This window comes from Notamacropus eugenii, chromosome 4 (genome assembly GCF_028372415.1).
Source record: "Notamacropus eugenii isolate mMacEug1 chromosome 4, mMacEug1.pri_v2, whole genome shotgun sequence".
NCBI lineage: Eukaryota > Metazoa > Chordata > Mammalia > Diprotodontia > Macropodidae > Notamacropus > Notamacropus eugenii.
The window spans coordinates 365,342,991-365,361,461 of record NC_092875.1 but is presented as its reverse complement, the minus strand read 5'-3'; the positions used below and the strand labels follow the sequence as shown (position 1 = coordinate 365,361,461).

At 35.9% G+C, this 18,471-nt stretch overlaps 1 protein-coding gene across 4 annotated transcripts in view; it reads left to right on the top strand.

Moving 5' to 3' along the window:
* Positions 1-18,471, top strand: part of DNAH5 (dynein axonemal heavy chain 5) — a 420,121-nt gene that overhangs the window by 166,948 nt on the left and 234,702 nt on the right. For all 4 annotated transcript variants that reach the window (XR_011966270.1, XM_072605437.1, XM_072605436.1 and 1 more), the window contains exons 9-12: positions 1,026-1,133; positions 2,184-2,306; positions 2,867-3,082; positions 15,736-15,843. Coding sequence is in view for 3 of the 4 variants with exons in the window: in XM_072605437.1 (XP_072461538.1) it covers positions 1,026-1,133; positions 2,184-2,306; positions 2,867-3,082; positions 15,736-15,843 (555 nt within the window). In the remaining variant the exon portion in view is untranslated. The remainder of the gene's footprint in view (positions 1-1,025; positions 1,134-2,183; positions 2,307-2,866; positions 3,083-15,735; positions 15,844-18,471) is intronic.

The following is an 18,471-nucleotide window of genomic DNA, read 5'->3' as shown; positions in this document are numbered from 1 at the left end:
TTATTTCCTTTAGGTAGAGCACTCACAGGTTAAGGTTATGGTTCTTTCTGTGGAGAGCAAGGAGCAAGAGATGGGAGAGGAGGGAAGGAGGGAGGAAGGAGGGACAGAAAGAAGGAAGGACAAAAGGAAAGAAAGGAGAAAAGGAATAAAAGAAGGAAGGAAGGCAGGAAGGAAGGAAGAGAAGAAGGAAGGAAAAAAAAAGGAGCAGCATTGTCCAGCTGGAACTGGCCAATTGGGTCTCCAGTGGGCCAGCTCTACTATTCACAGATGGTTGTTTGTCTTTCATTCTCAAAGGTTAGGACTGATGATATAGATTTGAGAATCATCTAGATGAAATATTGAAGGAAGTCAGGGAATATAAGAGGGAAATGTGATGAGGGGAGAGCATTCAAGGCATGGGGTACAACTAGTATAAAGACAGATAGGAGGAAGTGAAAGGTAAGAGAGGTAGTGTAATATTTGTCCCTGGATCACAGAGTATATGGAGAATATGGTCAAAGAAGACTGAGAAAGTAGAGGCCAGACTATGAAGAGTTTTAAAAGTTCAAAACAGAGGACTTTATATCTTGAAATGAGCATGTGAGGGTAAAGGGTTAGGGAATGTGATCAGACATATTTTAGAAAAAAAAATCACCTGTCTAGCTGAGTAGAAGCTGAATTGGAGTCAAGGGAGATGAGATAGGAACGCTCATTAGAAGATTTGCAGTAGTACAAATGGAGGTGATGAGAGCTTGAAGTTAGATGATAAGCCTTTCTTACCTTTGATAGATTGATCTTTGAATGTCAAACTCGTAGTCCGTTCTTGGCCCTATAGGGGAAAATTGTTCAAAACATATTTTCTACATGACCATAACTTTTGAAAGCTCATTGTGATGAAGTTTTGGAAGAACACTTTAGTAGAGGAACACCAAAGAGTATTAATGAAAATTAATAGTAATGTCCAAGGTAAATCTTGTTCTGAAAAACATTAGATTTCTGTCAGAACTGTTTTTTTTTCTCCTGAAATCTTACCTGGTATCTTTCAGGTATCCATAATTGATGCAATTCCTACACTGATCAATGCAATTAAAATGATCTACAATATATCTTGTTATTACAATACCTCTGAAAAAATAACTTCTTTGTTTGTAAAGGTGAGTGCTCATTGGGGATTGTGATCATTCTGATTTTCTTTCTAAATGGCATGGTTCTAATTAAAAAGTTATCATACTGATAGACTTAATTTCTATGTAGTCTGCTGCTAAAAAAATAGTTCTGTTATATCAAGTGTCTAAAGTAAGGGTGTTAAACTTTTAGTGGGACAACAGTAAGGCTGATGTAAGGAAATCAGTGAAATAATCCCAAGATTGGGTGTTCTATTAATTACTTTGATACTTATAACATAGAAATTATGTTTTTGAAACTTTTATATGATAGTTGGGACATTAATTCGTTTCACTTTGAGACATTTCAAAAAATGTATTAAATTGCCAATTGCTGCTTCATATTTCATGCTTCAGAGTTCCATGTGTATCTGATGTCACAGTTGTTTGGTTGGTAATATTAGAAGAGTTATAGTAATAAGAATAAAAATCATTGGAAACTCTCCAGAAGAATATAAAGCAATTATTACAACACACACACACACACATACACACATGCATACACACACACACATACACACTTCTGTACAATAATTTTTAAACATTGTTTCCTGACTCTCAAAAAGCTTGGAGTTACTGTTGTGACTCCTGTTTTGTATTGTACTTTTACAAGAACATGGAGACATTTGAGGCTTTGATATATGAGCCAAGTCTTAAGTTAGGACTATTGTTCATTCTTTATCTGCCCCTACCCCTCCTCCATTTCAGAATGGCCTTAGAGAAACACTGCTTCTTCCACTGGTCCTTAACAGTTATAAATTTCTCCTATTACTCTGAACTGAAACCTTGTAGTTTTCTCGACTCTCACTAACAGTTCTCTTTAATCTCAGATCCTGGTTCCCTTTGGTATGGACTCCTTTGTTGTCACCTGAGTCTTGGTAACATGCTTACATCCTATAGTTAGGAAAAAGAAAACACAACACATATCTAAAGCATGATGTCACAGGATCTTAGAGTCAGAAGTCTGTCTAGAGATTGTCAATATTCTCTTTTGTAGTCATTATATTTAAAAGAAATTACCATCTTTTTTTAAAATCCAAGGTGACAAATCAGATGATAACTGCATGTAAAGTTTATATTAACAACAATGGGACTGCCACCATCTGGGACCAGCCTCAGGATGTAGTTATGGAAAAAATATTGTCTGCTATTAAACTCAAACAGGTAACCTACAGCTCAGTAAGTAAGATTAAGAGAATTCAGTTCAATAAGAATTTTTTACATGGCTTTTGAGTATAGGTTCTTTGGTAGGCACTAACAATACAAAGACAAAAATCAAAAAGTCCCAACCCTTAAGAAACATATGTAGTACTGAGGAAGGAGGAAGTACTATATGTACAAATAGAAATAAATGAACATATCTATGTATAGTTGGTAAGTGTATCCCAAGTCCTAGAACCTCAAACTCTGTGCTAGCAAGCATGAGGTGCAAGCTTAGAAACTCCCTACAAAAAGCACTCTCTTTTGCTCATATTGCCCTTGTCCAAAACTGGTTTTATGCTATGAATTCACTCTATGCTTTATTTTCATAGATGTAATGGTATATCAATTTGTAGACAGATGAGTAATTTTTAATATTATTAGTATCAAATGCTTCCAGTTTTTCCAGAAAGTTTTTGTCAACACCAATTTTATCATCTTCTCTTGGAAAAAAAAAGTTAACAGATTTATTGTACCTCTCATACTACTTTTTCTTATTTTCTCGTTTGGTTTTTGATATCAAGGAATATCAAAATTGTTTTCAAAACAAAAAGCAAAAACTTGAACAAAATCCAAATGAAAAGCAATTTGAATTCAGTGAGATGTATATTTTTGGAAAATTTGAGACTTTTCACCGACGTCTTACCAAGATCATGGGCATTTTCTCTACTATTACAAGATACTCAGTTCTTGAAGATTCTAAAATTGAAGGGCTAGAAATTTTGGCAACCAAATTTCAGGTAATGTACCTCAGAAATCAATATTGTTATCCTGAGTTATAATTATTTTTAAATATTTTATGTATTTGAAGGGCAATTTGAAGGAGTAAGACACTGGTGGAGTTTGCCTGTTATAGAAAAAAATACATCTTGTCTTTTAGGAAGAGAATAAATCTATGTGAGATTTAACAATAGTGTTGACATGTTTTTTCAGATTTATAGATGAACCCCTATAGTTTTTAGTATGCTATATAATTTAGAAAAAATAGGTTTTCTTTCATCTTAAAAGTGAAGCATAACCTTCTTATACCCCCCATATTATGATTCCTGTAAAACACCTGATAAATTCTCCATTAGAGTACTAGCTAGTGATGTGTACAGAGAAAGCTCTGCCAAACTCTAAAACTATTATTATTTTTTAACATGTATTATTGCTAACTATTTTAGTTTGTTAGTTTACTCTGTGTCTTCCTTTTTTCATCCTTAAAGCATGTATAGCAACATAGCACAAAATTATGCTGAAGATGACTAAGAAATAATTTTTGTGTACTTTGTGAATAAAATACTTTATTAATTTGTGATGTCTAATGACAGAAGGTGAAAGATGTTGGTCTATGCCTGATTTCTGCCATACTATTTTCCAGTGTTCCCAGCAGTTTTACCAGCAGTTTCTGCCGTACTAATTCCTGGTCAACTAGTGAATTCTTATCCCAGAAGCTGGAGTCTTTGGGTTTATCAAACAGTAAATTATTATAGTCATTAACTACTGTGTCTTGTGTACCTAAGCTCGTTTTGATCAGGGGTGGAGAATCTGTGGCCTCAAGGCCAGATATGGCCTTCTAGGTTCTTGAGTGCAGTCTTTTGACTGAGTTCAAGTTTTACAGAACAAATCCTTTTATTAAGGGAATTTGTTCTGTGAAATCTGGATTCAGTTAAAGGACCACATATGAGGACCTAGAGGGCCACATGTGACCTTGTGGCTGCAGGTTCCCTACTCCTGGGCCATAGTGAGAGTAACTTTCAGTAGAAGTGCTCACATACCTTCTACATTTCATGCCTATTTGTTTTCTAGTTTGATCTGCAAATGATCTTGGAATGATTTAGTTTAGCTCTCATATAACATTTTCTGTAGGTTCATATGTCCTCCCTTCCATTAACCTATCCCATGCTTTTTTTTTATTTTAAGAAAAAGAGAGAGTATTTCTAATCTTCCACCTTATTACATAACGTTTTTGAAATAAATTTGTATGCTACATTCGTTTTACCCTTGCATGCCTTTTTTCACTCATGTCTTTGGGAGGTCATGTATCAGCTGAGGTAATTTCTGAGTTATTTTGGTCTCTGGGCTGTGCTGTTTATTTTATATGAGTTAAACTTCTCCAAGCAATGGTGATAATTTAAGTCAATAGGCTTAATTAATTTCCCATTTTGCAGAATCAAAAGCTTGTTCAAATAGCTCTTATTTGGAGCTTCTTGTATTTCAACCAGAGTCATCCTTTCTTGTAATTTCACTTTGATTTTTAACTGTTGCTCAATCTAGCTGAAAGTTAATTCATGAAAGAAATAGATAAAAATATAAAATCATTATCCTTTTATTACAATATGACCTTTTTTCTATACTTATGGTTCTTTGCAAACAACTCACTAAGTGACCTTTGCTAAAGGACTTCAGCTTCTAGAGCCATAACACTGACTATAAATTTAGATTTTCTGTAAGTAGAAAGTAAATTTTTATTAATATAGGGTATAATTTTATAATTGCAGGACCTGGAGGAGTAGGTTAACTAAATAGGAAATTCAATTCAGAGAGTTCATATTTTATTTACCAAGAGATTTTGACTGATATTTAAAGGGAAATGACCTTCAAAAGTAGACTATGGTAGAAGACAAAGTATTTCTCATAAAGATTCTAAGCTCATGTCAATAAGTTGGGAATTTTTGAGGGTAACTTAGAGCATGGCTTAGAATGATTATGGGAGTGGAGGCAAGATGGTGGAGAAAAGCCAGGAAGTTGTCTGGGTTCTCCCTAGTTTCCCTTGGAAACAATGTTAAATCAAGCCACTAAATGGATTCTGGAATGACAGAACCTACAAAAAGAGAGTAAAACAATTTTACAGCTTAAAATAATTTGGATAGATTTCAGGAAAGGTCTGTCTCACTTGGGTGAAAAGGGAGTACAGCCTAGTGAAAGTGATGTCTGGGAAATCTAGCTGAAGCTCTCACCATAGCACAGATCAGTGGTTGAGGCCCCATCATCCTAGCTCAGCAGTCCAGTGGCACAGCAGGCCAGCTGTGAGACCTCCAACCCCAGTGCAGAAGGCAGACTACCAGCTCTGGAGCCCCAGCACAACATGTGTGACAAGGCTGGACTACCCCAGTGTGGTGGAGAAACCACCAACACCTAAGACCCTGGTACTGAAAGCCAGGGACTAGGCCTATGGCCCCCAGCAAAAGAAGCCTAAGCAAGTGACTGCTGTGCCCCAGGAGCAGAGCTCAACTTTAAAAGTCACAAAATATACTAAAAATGAGCAAAAAAACCTAGAAAAGAATCCTTCTTTAGAAAACTACTATGCCTATAGGAAAGATCAAAACACAAACTCAGGAAAGGATAACCATGTCAAAATACTTACATATGAAACCTTAAAGGGAAATTTAAATTAGTCTCATGCTCAAAAAAACCTTCTTGGAAGAGTTCAAGAAGGAATTAAAATATCAAATAAGAGAGGCAGAAGAAAAATGGGAAAAGAAATGAAAGTTATGCAGCTCAGAAAAGGAAGGACAAAAAAAAATGATTGAAGAAAACGATTCCTTAAAAAGATATAATTGGCCAACAAAAACTGGAAATTGAGGGAATATCCATCAATTGGGGGATGGTATATGAATGTAATGGAATACTATTGTGCTATAAGAAATGACAAACAGTCAGACTTCAGAAAAATCTGGAAAAATTTATATGAACTGATGCTGAGAGAAGTGAGAAGAAACAGGAGAATATTTTTACCAAGTAACAGTCATAGTGTGTGAGGACTGTTTCTGATAGACAGCTCTTCACAGCAATGCAAGGACCTAAAACATTCCCAAAGGACTCTTAAAGCAAAATGCCATCCACATCCAAAGAAAAACCTATGGAATCAGACAACAGAATGAAGTAGACTATTTTCTCTTGTGTTATGTTTTGTTTTTCTTTTCTCATTCTTTCTCTCATTTGTTTTAATTCTTCTATGCAACATGATTAATGTAAAATGTGTTTAATAAAAATGTATGTGTAGAACCCATATAAGATTGCATGCCATCTCGGGGAGAGAGGAGAGAGGGAGGCCAAGAAAATTTAAAACTTATGGAAATGATTGTTGAAAATTGAAAACAAATAAATTAATTAAATTAAAAAGTACAATTGGTCAAACTGGAAAAAAAATCCACTGAAGACAACTCCTTAAAAATCAAAATGGAACAAATGGAAAAGGAGGTACAAAATCCAGCTGAGGAAAATAATTCTTTAAAAATTAGAATGAAGAAGATGGAAGCTAATGACTCTATGAGACATCCAGAATCAGTCAAGAGCAAAAAAGTGAAAAAAAAAATAGGAGAAAATGTAAAATACCTCATTGGAAAAAGTGGAAAATAAATCCAGGAGACATAATTTAAGAATTATTGAGCTACCTAAGAGCCATGATCAAAAAAAGAGCTTGGACAGTATCTTTCAAGAAATTATCAAGGAAAACTTCCCTGATATTCTAGAAGTGGGGGGGGTGGGTGGTGGTAAAATAGTCATTGAAAGAATCCACTGATCAACTCCTGAAAGAGACCTCAAAATGAAAACTCTGAGGAATATTATAGCCAAATTCCAGAATTATCAGGTCAAGGGGAAAATACTGCAAGCAGCCAGGAAGAAACAATTTAAATATCAAGGAGTCACAGACAGGATTATACAAGACTTAGTACCTTCTACATTAAAGGATCAAGGCTTGGAATATAATAAGGAGCTTGGATTACAACCAAAAATCAACTACTTGGCAAAATTGAGCATAATCTTTGATGTGAGGAGATGGACACACAATGAAATAAGAGACTTTTAAACTTTCTTGATGAAAAGACCAGAACTAAACAGAAATTTTGATGTTCAAATACAAGACTCAAGAGAAGCATGAAAAGGTAAACAGGAAAGAAAGAGCAAACCTGTTATTCAAAAAGGTTAAACTGGGGGTGTAGCCAAGATGGCAGAGTGGAAGGATGCACCTCTAGAAGCTCTCCTCCCACAGCCCACAAAATACTTGTAAAAAATGGCTCTAAACAAATTCTAGATCAGCATAAACCACCAAACAACAGAGTAAAAGAGATTTCCAGCCCAAGGCAGCCTGGAAGGCTGACAGGAAAGGTCTATCACACCAGGCATGGAGTGAGCACAGTACAGCGTGGGCCATGCTGGGGAAAGGACAGGACTGGAGTGGGCTTCAAGGTGCTACCACCAGCCTTGGGTCCCAGATTCCTCAACTCATAAGCTCAAAGGTCAGTGACAAAACTCTTTCATTTGGGTGAGAAGGGAATGCAGTGGTTTAGCTCCAGCCCCAGACAGTGTTAGCTTCCTTTGTTGGAGCCCTGGCCTAAAGCCCCTGGGGGAATTGAGCAGTTGATCTGAATCTTGGCCCTGAGTGGTGGCCCTGGGGTGAGGAAGAGTGCTGGCTGGCATGGTGGAGCTGTTGGAAGCTCTGGAGAAGGAATCCTGCTTGCAGACACACAGGCCAGGAGAGGAATAAACTCCTCTCCCTTGATTGTGCCACTTTGGAGGAGCTGAGAACTTACAGGTCCCCAGAGTATATCCTTCCCCTTGACAAAGAACTCAAAATTCAAGTAACTGGCTGGGAAAATGTCCAAAAAAGGGAAAAAGAATAAGACAATAGAAGATTACTTTCTTGGTGAGCAGGTATTTTCTTCCATCCTTTCAAATGAGGAGGAATAATGTATATTGTCAGAGGAGGACCTAAAAGTCAAGGCTTCTGCATCCAAAGCCTCCAAAATAAATATGCAATGGTCTCAGGCCATGGAAGAGTTCAAAAAGGATTTTGAAAATCAAGTTAGAGAGGTGGAGGAAAAATTGGGAAGAGAAATGAGAGCAATGCAAGAAAACCATGAAAAGCAAGTCAACAGCTTGCTAAAGGAGACCCAAAAAATGCTGAAGAAAATAACACCTTTAAGAATAGGCTAACTCAAATGGCAAAAGAGGCCCAAAAACCTGATGAGAAGAAGAATGCTTTAAAGAGCAGAATTAGCCAAATGGAAAAGCAGCTTCAATAGCTCAATGAAGAAAATAATTCTTTAAAAATTAGAATGGAGCAGATAGAAGCTAATGACTTTATGAGAAACCAAGAAATTACCAAACAAAACCAAAAGAATGAAAAACTGGAAGATAATGTGAAGTATCTCATTGGAAAAGCAATTGATCTAGAAAAAAGATCTAGGAGAGAGAATTTAAAAATTATGGGAGTACCTGAAAGCCATGATCAAAAGCATCTCTTGAATAGACAACAGTTACGGCATTATCTTTCCCATGTGCTATAATTTCTGCAGCCTTTGGAATGTCATCTGGCTTCCATTTTACCCATACTTTAGCTCCTAATTTTATTCTATCAGTAGAATCCAATCCTTCAGATACTCTGTTAGTTATTTCAGAAGGAGTGCAAGTTTTCACAAGTGGTCGTTTCACAAGGAATAATAATCACTTGAAATATTTTATCATTTTTACAAAACTGTATGAGTCCATCACCTAAATTTTGGAATGTTACAATAATTATTCCTTGATAATTAGAATCTATCACTCCAGCCAATGCATGTATTCTTTGAGCTGCTAATCCTAATCTGAGCTGGGGTTTGGCCAACTTCCTATTCTCCCTGAAAGTGCGACAAACTTGGATACAAGGGTTCAGCAGGATCTGTAGGAGCAATTCTTACTTCTCTATTTCGTCTAGTATCACATCCCTTATCTCGGTATATTCTGTGCAGTTCATTAGTTGAAATAACATCTATGCTTCTGAAATCTACCCCTGATCTCAATAGAACAGTAAACAATTCCTTCCTTGTGAATTTATTCGATTTTGAATCTGCTGGTTATTTACTCTTCTCTCTCTAGCAATGTTGTCTTTTCCCCAGTCTCCTAAGTTACCTAATGGTGAAATCTTGTCCAGCACCTCTGAAAGAGGATGCCCTATTTCTATAATTATTAGAGTCAAAATCAAGTGCTTGTAAGTAGTAGGAGCCATCTTCACTATTATATCTCTATGATAAACTGCAAAGGGAATATCATAGTATGCATCTGCATTTCCAACCATTATGGCAGTCTTCAATACTTCCTTCTTTAACTTTGTTATACAGTCCCTAAGTGAATACCAAGGTCTGTCTCCACCAGGCCACATAGAGTCAATAGGATACTGCCCACTGCAGCCTTCTGTAGCCAAAGCTAAAAGATTAGTTGTATTGTTACCTCCTTGCATATTGTAATCTCAAAAGTTTGCTGTACAAAAGGGTTTTGACTAATACCTATAAATTTCAGGTGATCAATGGGATCTATAATTATTCCTCCAGCTCCATCATCACTGATTCTCACTATCCCAGATATTAATGATTCTCCCATCCTTTGGGTGAATTTACTCAATATTTCTGTGACCTCCTGCTCGGTAAAATCCTCAATTATTTCCCTAAACACTTTACCTCTTTGGTTCTCCTGTTTCTGCCTCATTATGGGTTGTGCTTCTGACTGAGAAACTTCTTCTGCTAAAATTATTTCATTCCTTTGTCACTGTGGCAACTAGGCTAGGTCTGTATAAAGGTCAGATGTGCATTTCTTTTGTCAGCCATCATTCTTCTGAGCTAAATGAACAGCCTTTCCTTATGCCTGTGACCCCCAGACTGCTCTTGTGAAGGAGAGTCAGGAAGATGAGAATTCCCATGCAAACTAGATAACTCTTTTTCCATCTGATTTTTTTCCATAAGCAGCTCATCTCTGTTTCTACATACAATATGGTAAGTCATTAGTAAAATCCAGCCTCTCCTACTTACTCCTGCCAACTCCTTCCCTGGTCTTACTGGTATTCCTTGCAAACACCTTTCCAAATCTCCAGCTTCCCCCTCCTGTAGCCTGACTTCCCAGTTTTCACAGGCTCCAGTGCTTTTAGCCCATTCCCTTGTTAGTGAGGAAAGTAAAATTCCCCCATCCTGGGATATTACTGTCTTCCTCTAAATCATTTCTGCTTCCAAATAGAGATTTTTTACTCTGCCATCCTGTTCATGACGCCAAATGTGTCACCAAGGCAATACTCACAGCACAGGTGGTGACTATGGATATGCCAGTGCAGTTCTCAGTCACAAAGTATAAAAGACTCTCTGTATAGAAAGCAGAAGTAAAACATTTATTTAAGCACCGGAAATCCACATCCCAGAACCAGAAAGCAAAATCCATCATGGTGACCAAGAAGTTAATGATCATAATCACAGCAGGGGACAAACCAGTCTCAAACCTCCCCTCCCTCAGCCAGGACCTTCTCACTATCAACTGTCACAATGTGTCAGTTGGCCTGTGCCCTTTCCCCTCTGACCTGACCCCACTCACTTACTTTCTCCTGATTCTGCTCCACCCTGCCTGTTCCACCTCTTCAACAAGCTCCTCCCACCACATGTGACCTAGGCTTCCAGGAAATTTAAGCAGATCACATGGGCCTATTAATTAATGAGAAAGATCTTTCCATTTGAATTACTATTACAAGAAGAAACACATTTGAGTCATAGAGATGCACACAGAGTAAAGGCAAAAAGGTGGAGCAGAATATATTAACATTGCTTCAGCTGAAGTATAAAAAAAAAAGCAAAGATAGCAATCCTAATCACAGATGAAGCAAAAACAAAAATAGATCTGATTAAAAGAGATATGAAAGCAAATTACATGTTACTAAAAGGTATCATAGACAATGAAGCAATATCAATACTAAACATAAATGCACCAAGCGGTATAAGTATCTAAATGCTTAGAGGAGAAGTTAAATGAGGTGCAGGAAGAAACCCACCCCCTCAGAACTAAATGAATCCAACCACAAAATAAACCAGAAAGAAGTTAAGGACATAGATAGAATTTTAGAAAAGTTAGATATGATAGATCTCTGGAAAAAATTGAATGAGGACGGAAAGTGGTGCATGGCACCTACACAAAAATTTACCATGTTTTAGAGCATAAAAACTTCACAATCAAATGAAGAAAGGCAGAAATATGAATTTTTCAGATCATGATGCAATAATAATAAGTGTAATAAAATATGGAAAGATAGATTTAAAAATTAATTGGTAACTAAGTAACCCTAAAAAATGAGGGTGTCAAACAACAAGTCATAGAAACAATCAGTAATTTCCTCAAAGAGAATGACAGTATTGAAACAATGTGCCAAAATTTATAGAATGTAGCCAGAGCAGTTCTTAGGGGAAACTTTATACCTCTAAATACTTAAGTGAATAAAATAGAGGAAAAAGAGATCATTGAATTGGGCATGCAGCTAAAAAACTAGAAAAAGAACAAATTAAAATCCCCAATTAAATACCTAATTGGAAAATGTGAAAATCAAAGGAGAGCTTATTAAGACTGAAAGTAAGAAAACTATTCAACTAATCAATAAAACTAAGAGTTGATTTCATGGAAAAAAACAATAAAATAGATAAGCTGCTGGTTAATTTGATTAAAAAAAGAAAGAAGAAAACCAAATTATCAGTATCAAAAATGAAAAGGTTGAATTCACCACCAATGAAATGGAAATGAAAACAATATTGAGAATCTATATTGCCCAATTGTATCCCAATAAATTTGACAATCTTAGTTAAATAGATATTTATAAAAAAAAATTAAATTTGCCAGACTAAAGAAGAGCAAATAAAATGTGGAAAAATGCCATTTTAGAAAAAGAAATTGAACAAGCTATCAATGAACATCCTCAAGAAAAAGTCTCCAGGGCCAGATGGATTTACGAGTGAATTCTATCTAATATTTAATGAACAATTAATTCCTATACCATATAAACTATTTGGAAAAATAGGCAAAGAAGGAGTCATACCAAAATTCTTTTTATGGCACACATATAGTGCTGATACCTAAACCCAGGACAGCCAAAACAGGGAAAGAAATTTATAAATACATTTCCCAAATGAATATTAATGCAAAAATTTTAAAGAAAACATTAACAAAGAGGTTACAACAATTTATCATGAAGATAATACACTATGGTCAAGTGTAATTTATACCAGGAATGCAGGACTGGTTCAATATTAGGAAAACTATCAGTATAGCTGACCACATCAATAACAAAACTAATAGTAATCATATGATTATCTCAATGGATGCAGAAAAATGGTTTTTGAAAAAACACAGCACCCATTCTTATTAAAAACACTACAGAGCATACAAATCAATGGAATTTTCCTTAAAATGATGAGTAGAATCTATCAAAAACCATCAGCAAGCATTGTATATAATGGGGATAAGCTAGAAGCTTTCCTAGTAAGATTAGGGGCAAAATAAGGATGTTCATTATCACCACAATTATTCAATATTGTACTAGAAATGCTAGCTTTAGCAATAAGAGAAGTAAAAGGAATCAAAGTAATTAGACTAGGCAGTGAGGAAACAAAGCTGTCACTCTTTGCAGATGATATGGTGGTATACTTAGATAATTCTAGGGAATTAATTTTTAAAAATCACTTGAAATAATAAACAAATTGAGCAAAGTTGCATGCTATAAAATAAACCTATATAAATCATCAGTATTTTTATACATTTCCACAAAAGCCCAACAGCAAGAGACAGAAAGAGAAATTCCATGTAAAGTAACTGTAGTCAATATAAAATATTTGGGAGTCTGTCTGCCAAGACAAACCCATGAACTATATGAATACAATTACAAAACACTTTTCAGAAAAATAAGGTCAAATCTAAACTGGAAAAATATCAATTGCTCATGCATAAACTGAGCTAAAATAATAAAAATGACAATTCTACCTAAATTAATTTGCTTATTCACTGTCATACCTATTAAACTCCAAAATATTATTTCATAGAACTAGAAAAAATAATAAAATACATTTGGACGAGGAAAAGGTCAAGAATATCAAGGGAATTAATGAACATAAAATGCAAAGTAAGGTGGCCTGGCTGCACCACATCATAAACTATACTACAAAGTCGCAGTCATCAATACCAGGGGTGGGGAACCTGTAGCCTCAAGGTCATATGTGGCCCTGGAGATCCTCAAGTGTAGCCCTTTGGCTGAATCCAAATTTCACAGAACAAATTCTTTAATAAAAGGATTTATGTAAAACTTGAACCCAGTCAAAAGGCGGCACCCAAGAACCTGGAAGACTGTATGTGGCCTTGAGGCCACAGGTTCTCCACCCTTCATCAAAACTGTGTGGTAGAGTAGTGGATCAGTGAACTAGGTTAGGTACACAAGACACAGTAGTAAATTACTGTAGTAATTTACTGTTTGATAAACCCAAAGACTCCAGCTTCTGGGATAAGAATTCACTAGCTGACAAAAAGTGTTGGGAAAACTGGAAAATAGTATGGCAGAAACTAGGCATAGACCAACATCTTTGGCCATATACCAAGATAATTCAAAATGGGTATGTGATTTAGACATAAAGGGTGATACCATAAGCAAACTAGAAGAGTAAGAATAGTTCACCAGTCAAATCTATGGAGAAAGGAAGTATTTATGACCTAAGAGGAGCTAGAAAACATTATGAAATGCAAAATAATAGCTTTGATTACAGCAAATTAAAAAGTTTTTTCACAAACAAAAGCAATACAACCAAGATTAGAAGGAAAACAGAAAGCTGGGAAACAATTTTTACTGCCAGTGTTTTTAATAAAGGTTTCATTTCTAAAATACATAAAGAACTGAACCAAATTTGTAAGAATACAAGTCATTCCCCAATTAATAAACAGTCAAAAGATATCAACAGGCAGTTTTCAGATGAAGAAATTAAAGTAAGGTATAGTCATATGAAAAAAATGCTCTAAATAACTATTGATTAGAAAAATGCAAATCAAAACAACCCTGAGGTATTCCCTCACATCTACATATTGGTTCATGTGACAAAACAGGAAAATGATAAATGTTAGGGAAGATGCGGGAAACTTGGGACACAATATACTGTTGATGGAGTTGTGAAGTGATCCAGCCACACTGGAGACCAATTTGAAACTGTGCCCAAAGGGCTGTAAAACTGTGTAAAACTCTTTGATTCCAGGATACCATTACTAGATCTGTATCCCTCAGAGATCATTAAAATGGGTAAAGGACCCAAATATTTATAACAGATCTTTTTGTAGTGGCAAAGTTTTGGAAATTGAAGAGATGCCCTTCAATTGGAAAATGGCTGAACAAATTGTAGTATACAAAGATAATGGAATACTATTGTGCTATAAGACATGATGAGTAGGCATCTTTCAGAAAAACCTTGAAAGATTTATATGAACTGATGCTGAGTGAAGTGAGAAAAACCAGGAGAACATTGTACACAGTAACAGCAACATTCTGCAATGATTAACCATGATAGACTTAGCTCTTCTCAGCAATTCAATGATCCAACACAATTCCAAAAGACTCATGATGGAAAATGCAATCTACATTGAGAGAATGAACTATGGGGTCCAAATGCAGATTGAAATACTATTTTCAATTTTTTTGTTTTTTCTTTCTCATTTTTCCATTTTATTCTGATTCTTCTTTCACATGATGTTGAAATATATTTAACATGATTGTACATGTACAATGTGTATCAGACTGCTTTCTGTCTTAGAGAGGGGGCAAAGATGGAGGAAGAAAAATTTGGAACTCAAAATCTTATAAAAATGAATGTTGAAAACTGTCTTTACATGAAATTCTAAAAAATAAAATACTATTAAGTGAGAAAAGAAAACAAAAATGAATGATTGCAAAAAATTACGATTCATTATTCAGAGCAAAAAAAAACCTTCTGAGATTAGTATTCTTGATGAAAGGAGTTACCTAAATTATACTTTCATTTGCACAAACTACAGCTGTGCAGGAGCAAAGGGAGGTCACAAAGTCTTAAGAACTCTTCATGTGGTAGATTGTAGTTTTGAATTTTACTGAAGACATTTGAAGCTTCGAAGACTGTTTCATCCTTAGTTGTAATATGACCTTTTGATGAGGCATATTTTCTCTTGTGATATTGTGAATCCTTCAGAAGGATTTTTTTTTAAAGATTGTGCAGATTTTTTTTCACTGAATTTTACTTTTGTAATTATTTTCACATGGTACTTAAAAACAGTTTAAGATAAGTCATCTTCCTTCCTACTAATATAATTTAAATTTTATTTCATAATTAAAAATTAATTTAAATTTTACAAAATTTAAGAATGATCAGGCATGTTAGAACAGTTATCTTTGCTCAGATATTTTGTGAGTCTAGTAACTATTTGTAAAAAAGTAGTAGAGTAGTGTTTTAAAAGCAGTGTTTTATTATTTATATAAAGTTATGCCCCCAAACATATTATTGAGGGAAACTTTAAGGTGATTTGTAAAATATTGATTCATGATCTACATTTAAAGAACATCTCTTTTTGAGTATGTTTCACTGTAACTTTACCATTGCTTTCTTTCTTGTTTAAAATATTTTAGAGCATAATTTCCACCATGAAGAAAAAAGAATACAATTTCTTAGACCATCGGAAAACTGATTTTGATCAGGATTATGAAGAGTTCTGCAAGGAGACTATTGACCTTCATGTAGGTTGTATGATGAAATTCTTATTGACATTCTAATGTTTATTTTTTCCTCTTCTGTATAATACTGCTAATCATTAGGGATTCAGAAGGGATAGGTATCTTCATTATAGAGGTGAATGATATCAACCTCTGTCTGTGCTTTTTGATTTCATATTAATAATTGAGTGCTCTTTCTCATGGATTAAAGGGTCATAAATATAGCTTTGGATAATGATTTGTAATAACACTATTGCAGTACAGGAAGAGAGAATCTCCTTTAAGTTAGTTCTAAAAAGTTTTTAACTTTCAGCCTTTCTGTTGAAGTTAATAATGTGCCCAAATTTATTCTGTTTATTTGAATCAAAAAGCTGCAATAATGAACCAGAGTCTAACTTCTGCCTTCATAATGGTGCCATCAATGCATATTTCAGATGGTAGAGGGCAGAACCATCTTCACTGTCTCCTTCCAGGAATTACTGACTTGAATTTAATTTACTCAGCTCAAAGGGAGAATCGTTTCATTCCCTTTAAAGTCAGAAGCCTATGCAGCATAGGGGGCATAAGGAGATGTTTTGTATGACAAGAAAGTAAGTTCCTAATATCTACTTTAGAAGTTCCTTCTGTTTATCTGCTTTAGCAGCTAATTCTCCTGTGTACTAGCTATTTCATTCACATGTGCTGATCCATATGCCTCTGAGGGAGAGTGAAACAGAACAGCAGATCATATCACCTTGACTTAGAATCAATGTTCATTGGGTCATAGGATCATAGATCACAGTGCCATAAAACTGGGACTGAATGGAACCTCAGAGGCCATCTCTTGACTAATCCCCTCTAAAACATATAGGGAAATTCAAGCTGAAGGTTAGGGTGATTTGCCCAAAGTCACACAGAGGGTATACATTAGAAATGATGTTTGCATGGAAATCTTCTAACTCCAGAGGCAGTGATCTTTCCACTGTTTTCCTTTCATTCTGTTCATGTTTGTGTTATGAGGGGCAACATAGTCTAGTGGATGGAGACTCACTCTGGCTTTCAGACCTGGGTTTCAGTTCCATCTTTGATATAATCTGTATGGGGGCAAGTCATTTAACCCCTCAGTACCATGGGGAACTCCCTAAGACTATAAATTGAAGAGGTGAATGCCATCTGCAATGGAAGAGGGAGTTAGCTCCTCACTAGAAACTCTTTACAACAGTGAAATAACAGATTTGACCCCAGAGAAACATTTTTATGGCTTATTCAGCAAGATAAAAGGCATGCTTATATATATTGGTAGCTACCTTGACAGACCCTTAAAAAGTTGATTTTCAGTCAGTTCCAAGGTGAAGGTATAGGGTTTGTTCAGGGAAGACTGTGGTGTGAGGGCTGCTGAGCCCTTTTCAGGGCTGCGTTCCACCTTTGGGATCTTCCTGATCCATCTAAATCTCACCTTTGGCTCCAAGAACCTGTAGCATATGCAGTGGCCACATCCCGCTAAACTGTTTTGGTAGCTGGGTGAAAACAGGATGAGAGTAACCGAGGGTTCTTAAACCCATTGGTGAGTTAGGGGTTTTCTACTTCAAGCATGTGAACATTTCCCCTCCTAGGATGGGCAGATGAGAACAATTCATTTCAATGACCGTGAAGACTACTGAAGCAGCTGCTGTAGAGCACTTAGAGCTTGGTTAGACATTGAAGACACTAAGGTCATCCAGTATATCTTGAGCCATCATCAATCATCTTGACTTTGTCCTGCCACTGGATTGTGACAACTAAGGAAGAGATAGAGTAAGGCTGATGACTTTGTGCAACTCTGCCTCCCTTAAATCTAATTTATGCATTAACCAAAAGATGTCACCCATATCATTTTACCATTTTTAGCTATTTTAAAGTCTTGTGGCAACAGGCAAGTGATAAAGCAGCAAGAGCAGATACACTGGGAGCTGTAGCCATAACCCTATACATAGGTAGCCCAGGCCATAGGGTCATCTTCTCATTGGAAGCAGCAGTGGGATTCAGTAGCTTCCTGGGTGTCTGAACAGTCCTTTAAGGACAGCATTGTTCACTGCCTGGTGTGAGGAAGGGGCTAGAAAAGGTGCCCTAAAAATTGTCTGCTTTCCTAACCCTGGTCTATTTACTGTGATAGGTGGAGATTACATCATGAAACTAAAACACAAAAAAATGTCCAAAAATTTCTGCTAAGATGATTCTACTCACCATTCATCACCATGGAATATGTGAACACTTAGAGATAATGCAAAACCCAGTAGATCTGAAGGATAAACAGTTCTTACTGCAAGAAAACGCATCAGGTATCATATCCAAATAGCAGCTCTGAGTGAAACAAGGCTAGCAAATGAAGACCAGTTTACTGAAGTCAGAGCTGAATACATGTTTTCCCAGAGTGGTTGCAGTGGAGGGGAGTACCATGAAGCTGGCAGAGGAATTGCAATCAAAACTAATCTAGTTATCAAATTTGTTTGCCTACCAAAAGAGTGAATGATAGGATCATCACAATGCAATTGCCAGCTGTAGGAAAATACCATGCCACCAGGTTGTATTTGTCCTTCATTTTTTGAAAACAACCATGACATTAGGAAAATGATGAAATGACTTGCAGTTGACTTTGATTTGAATGAGGGAGGGTTGTACAAGGTCACCAGCCTC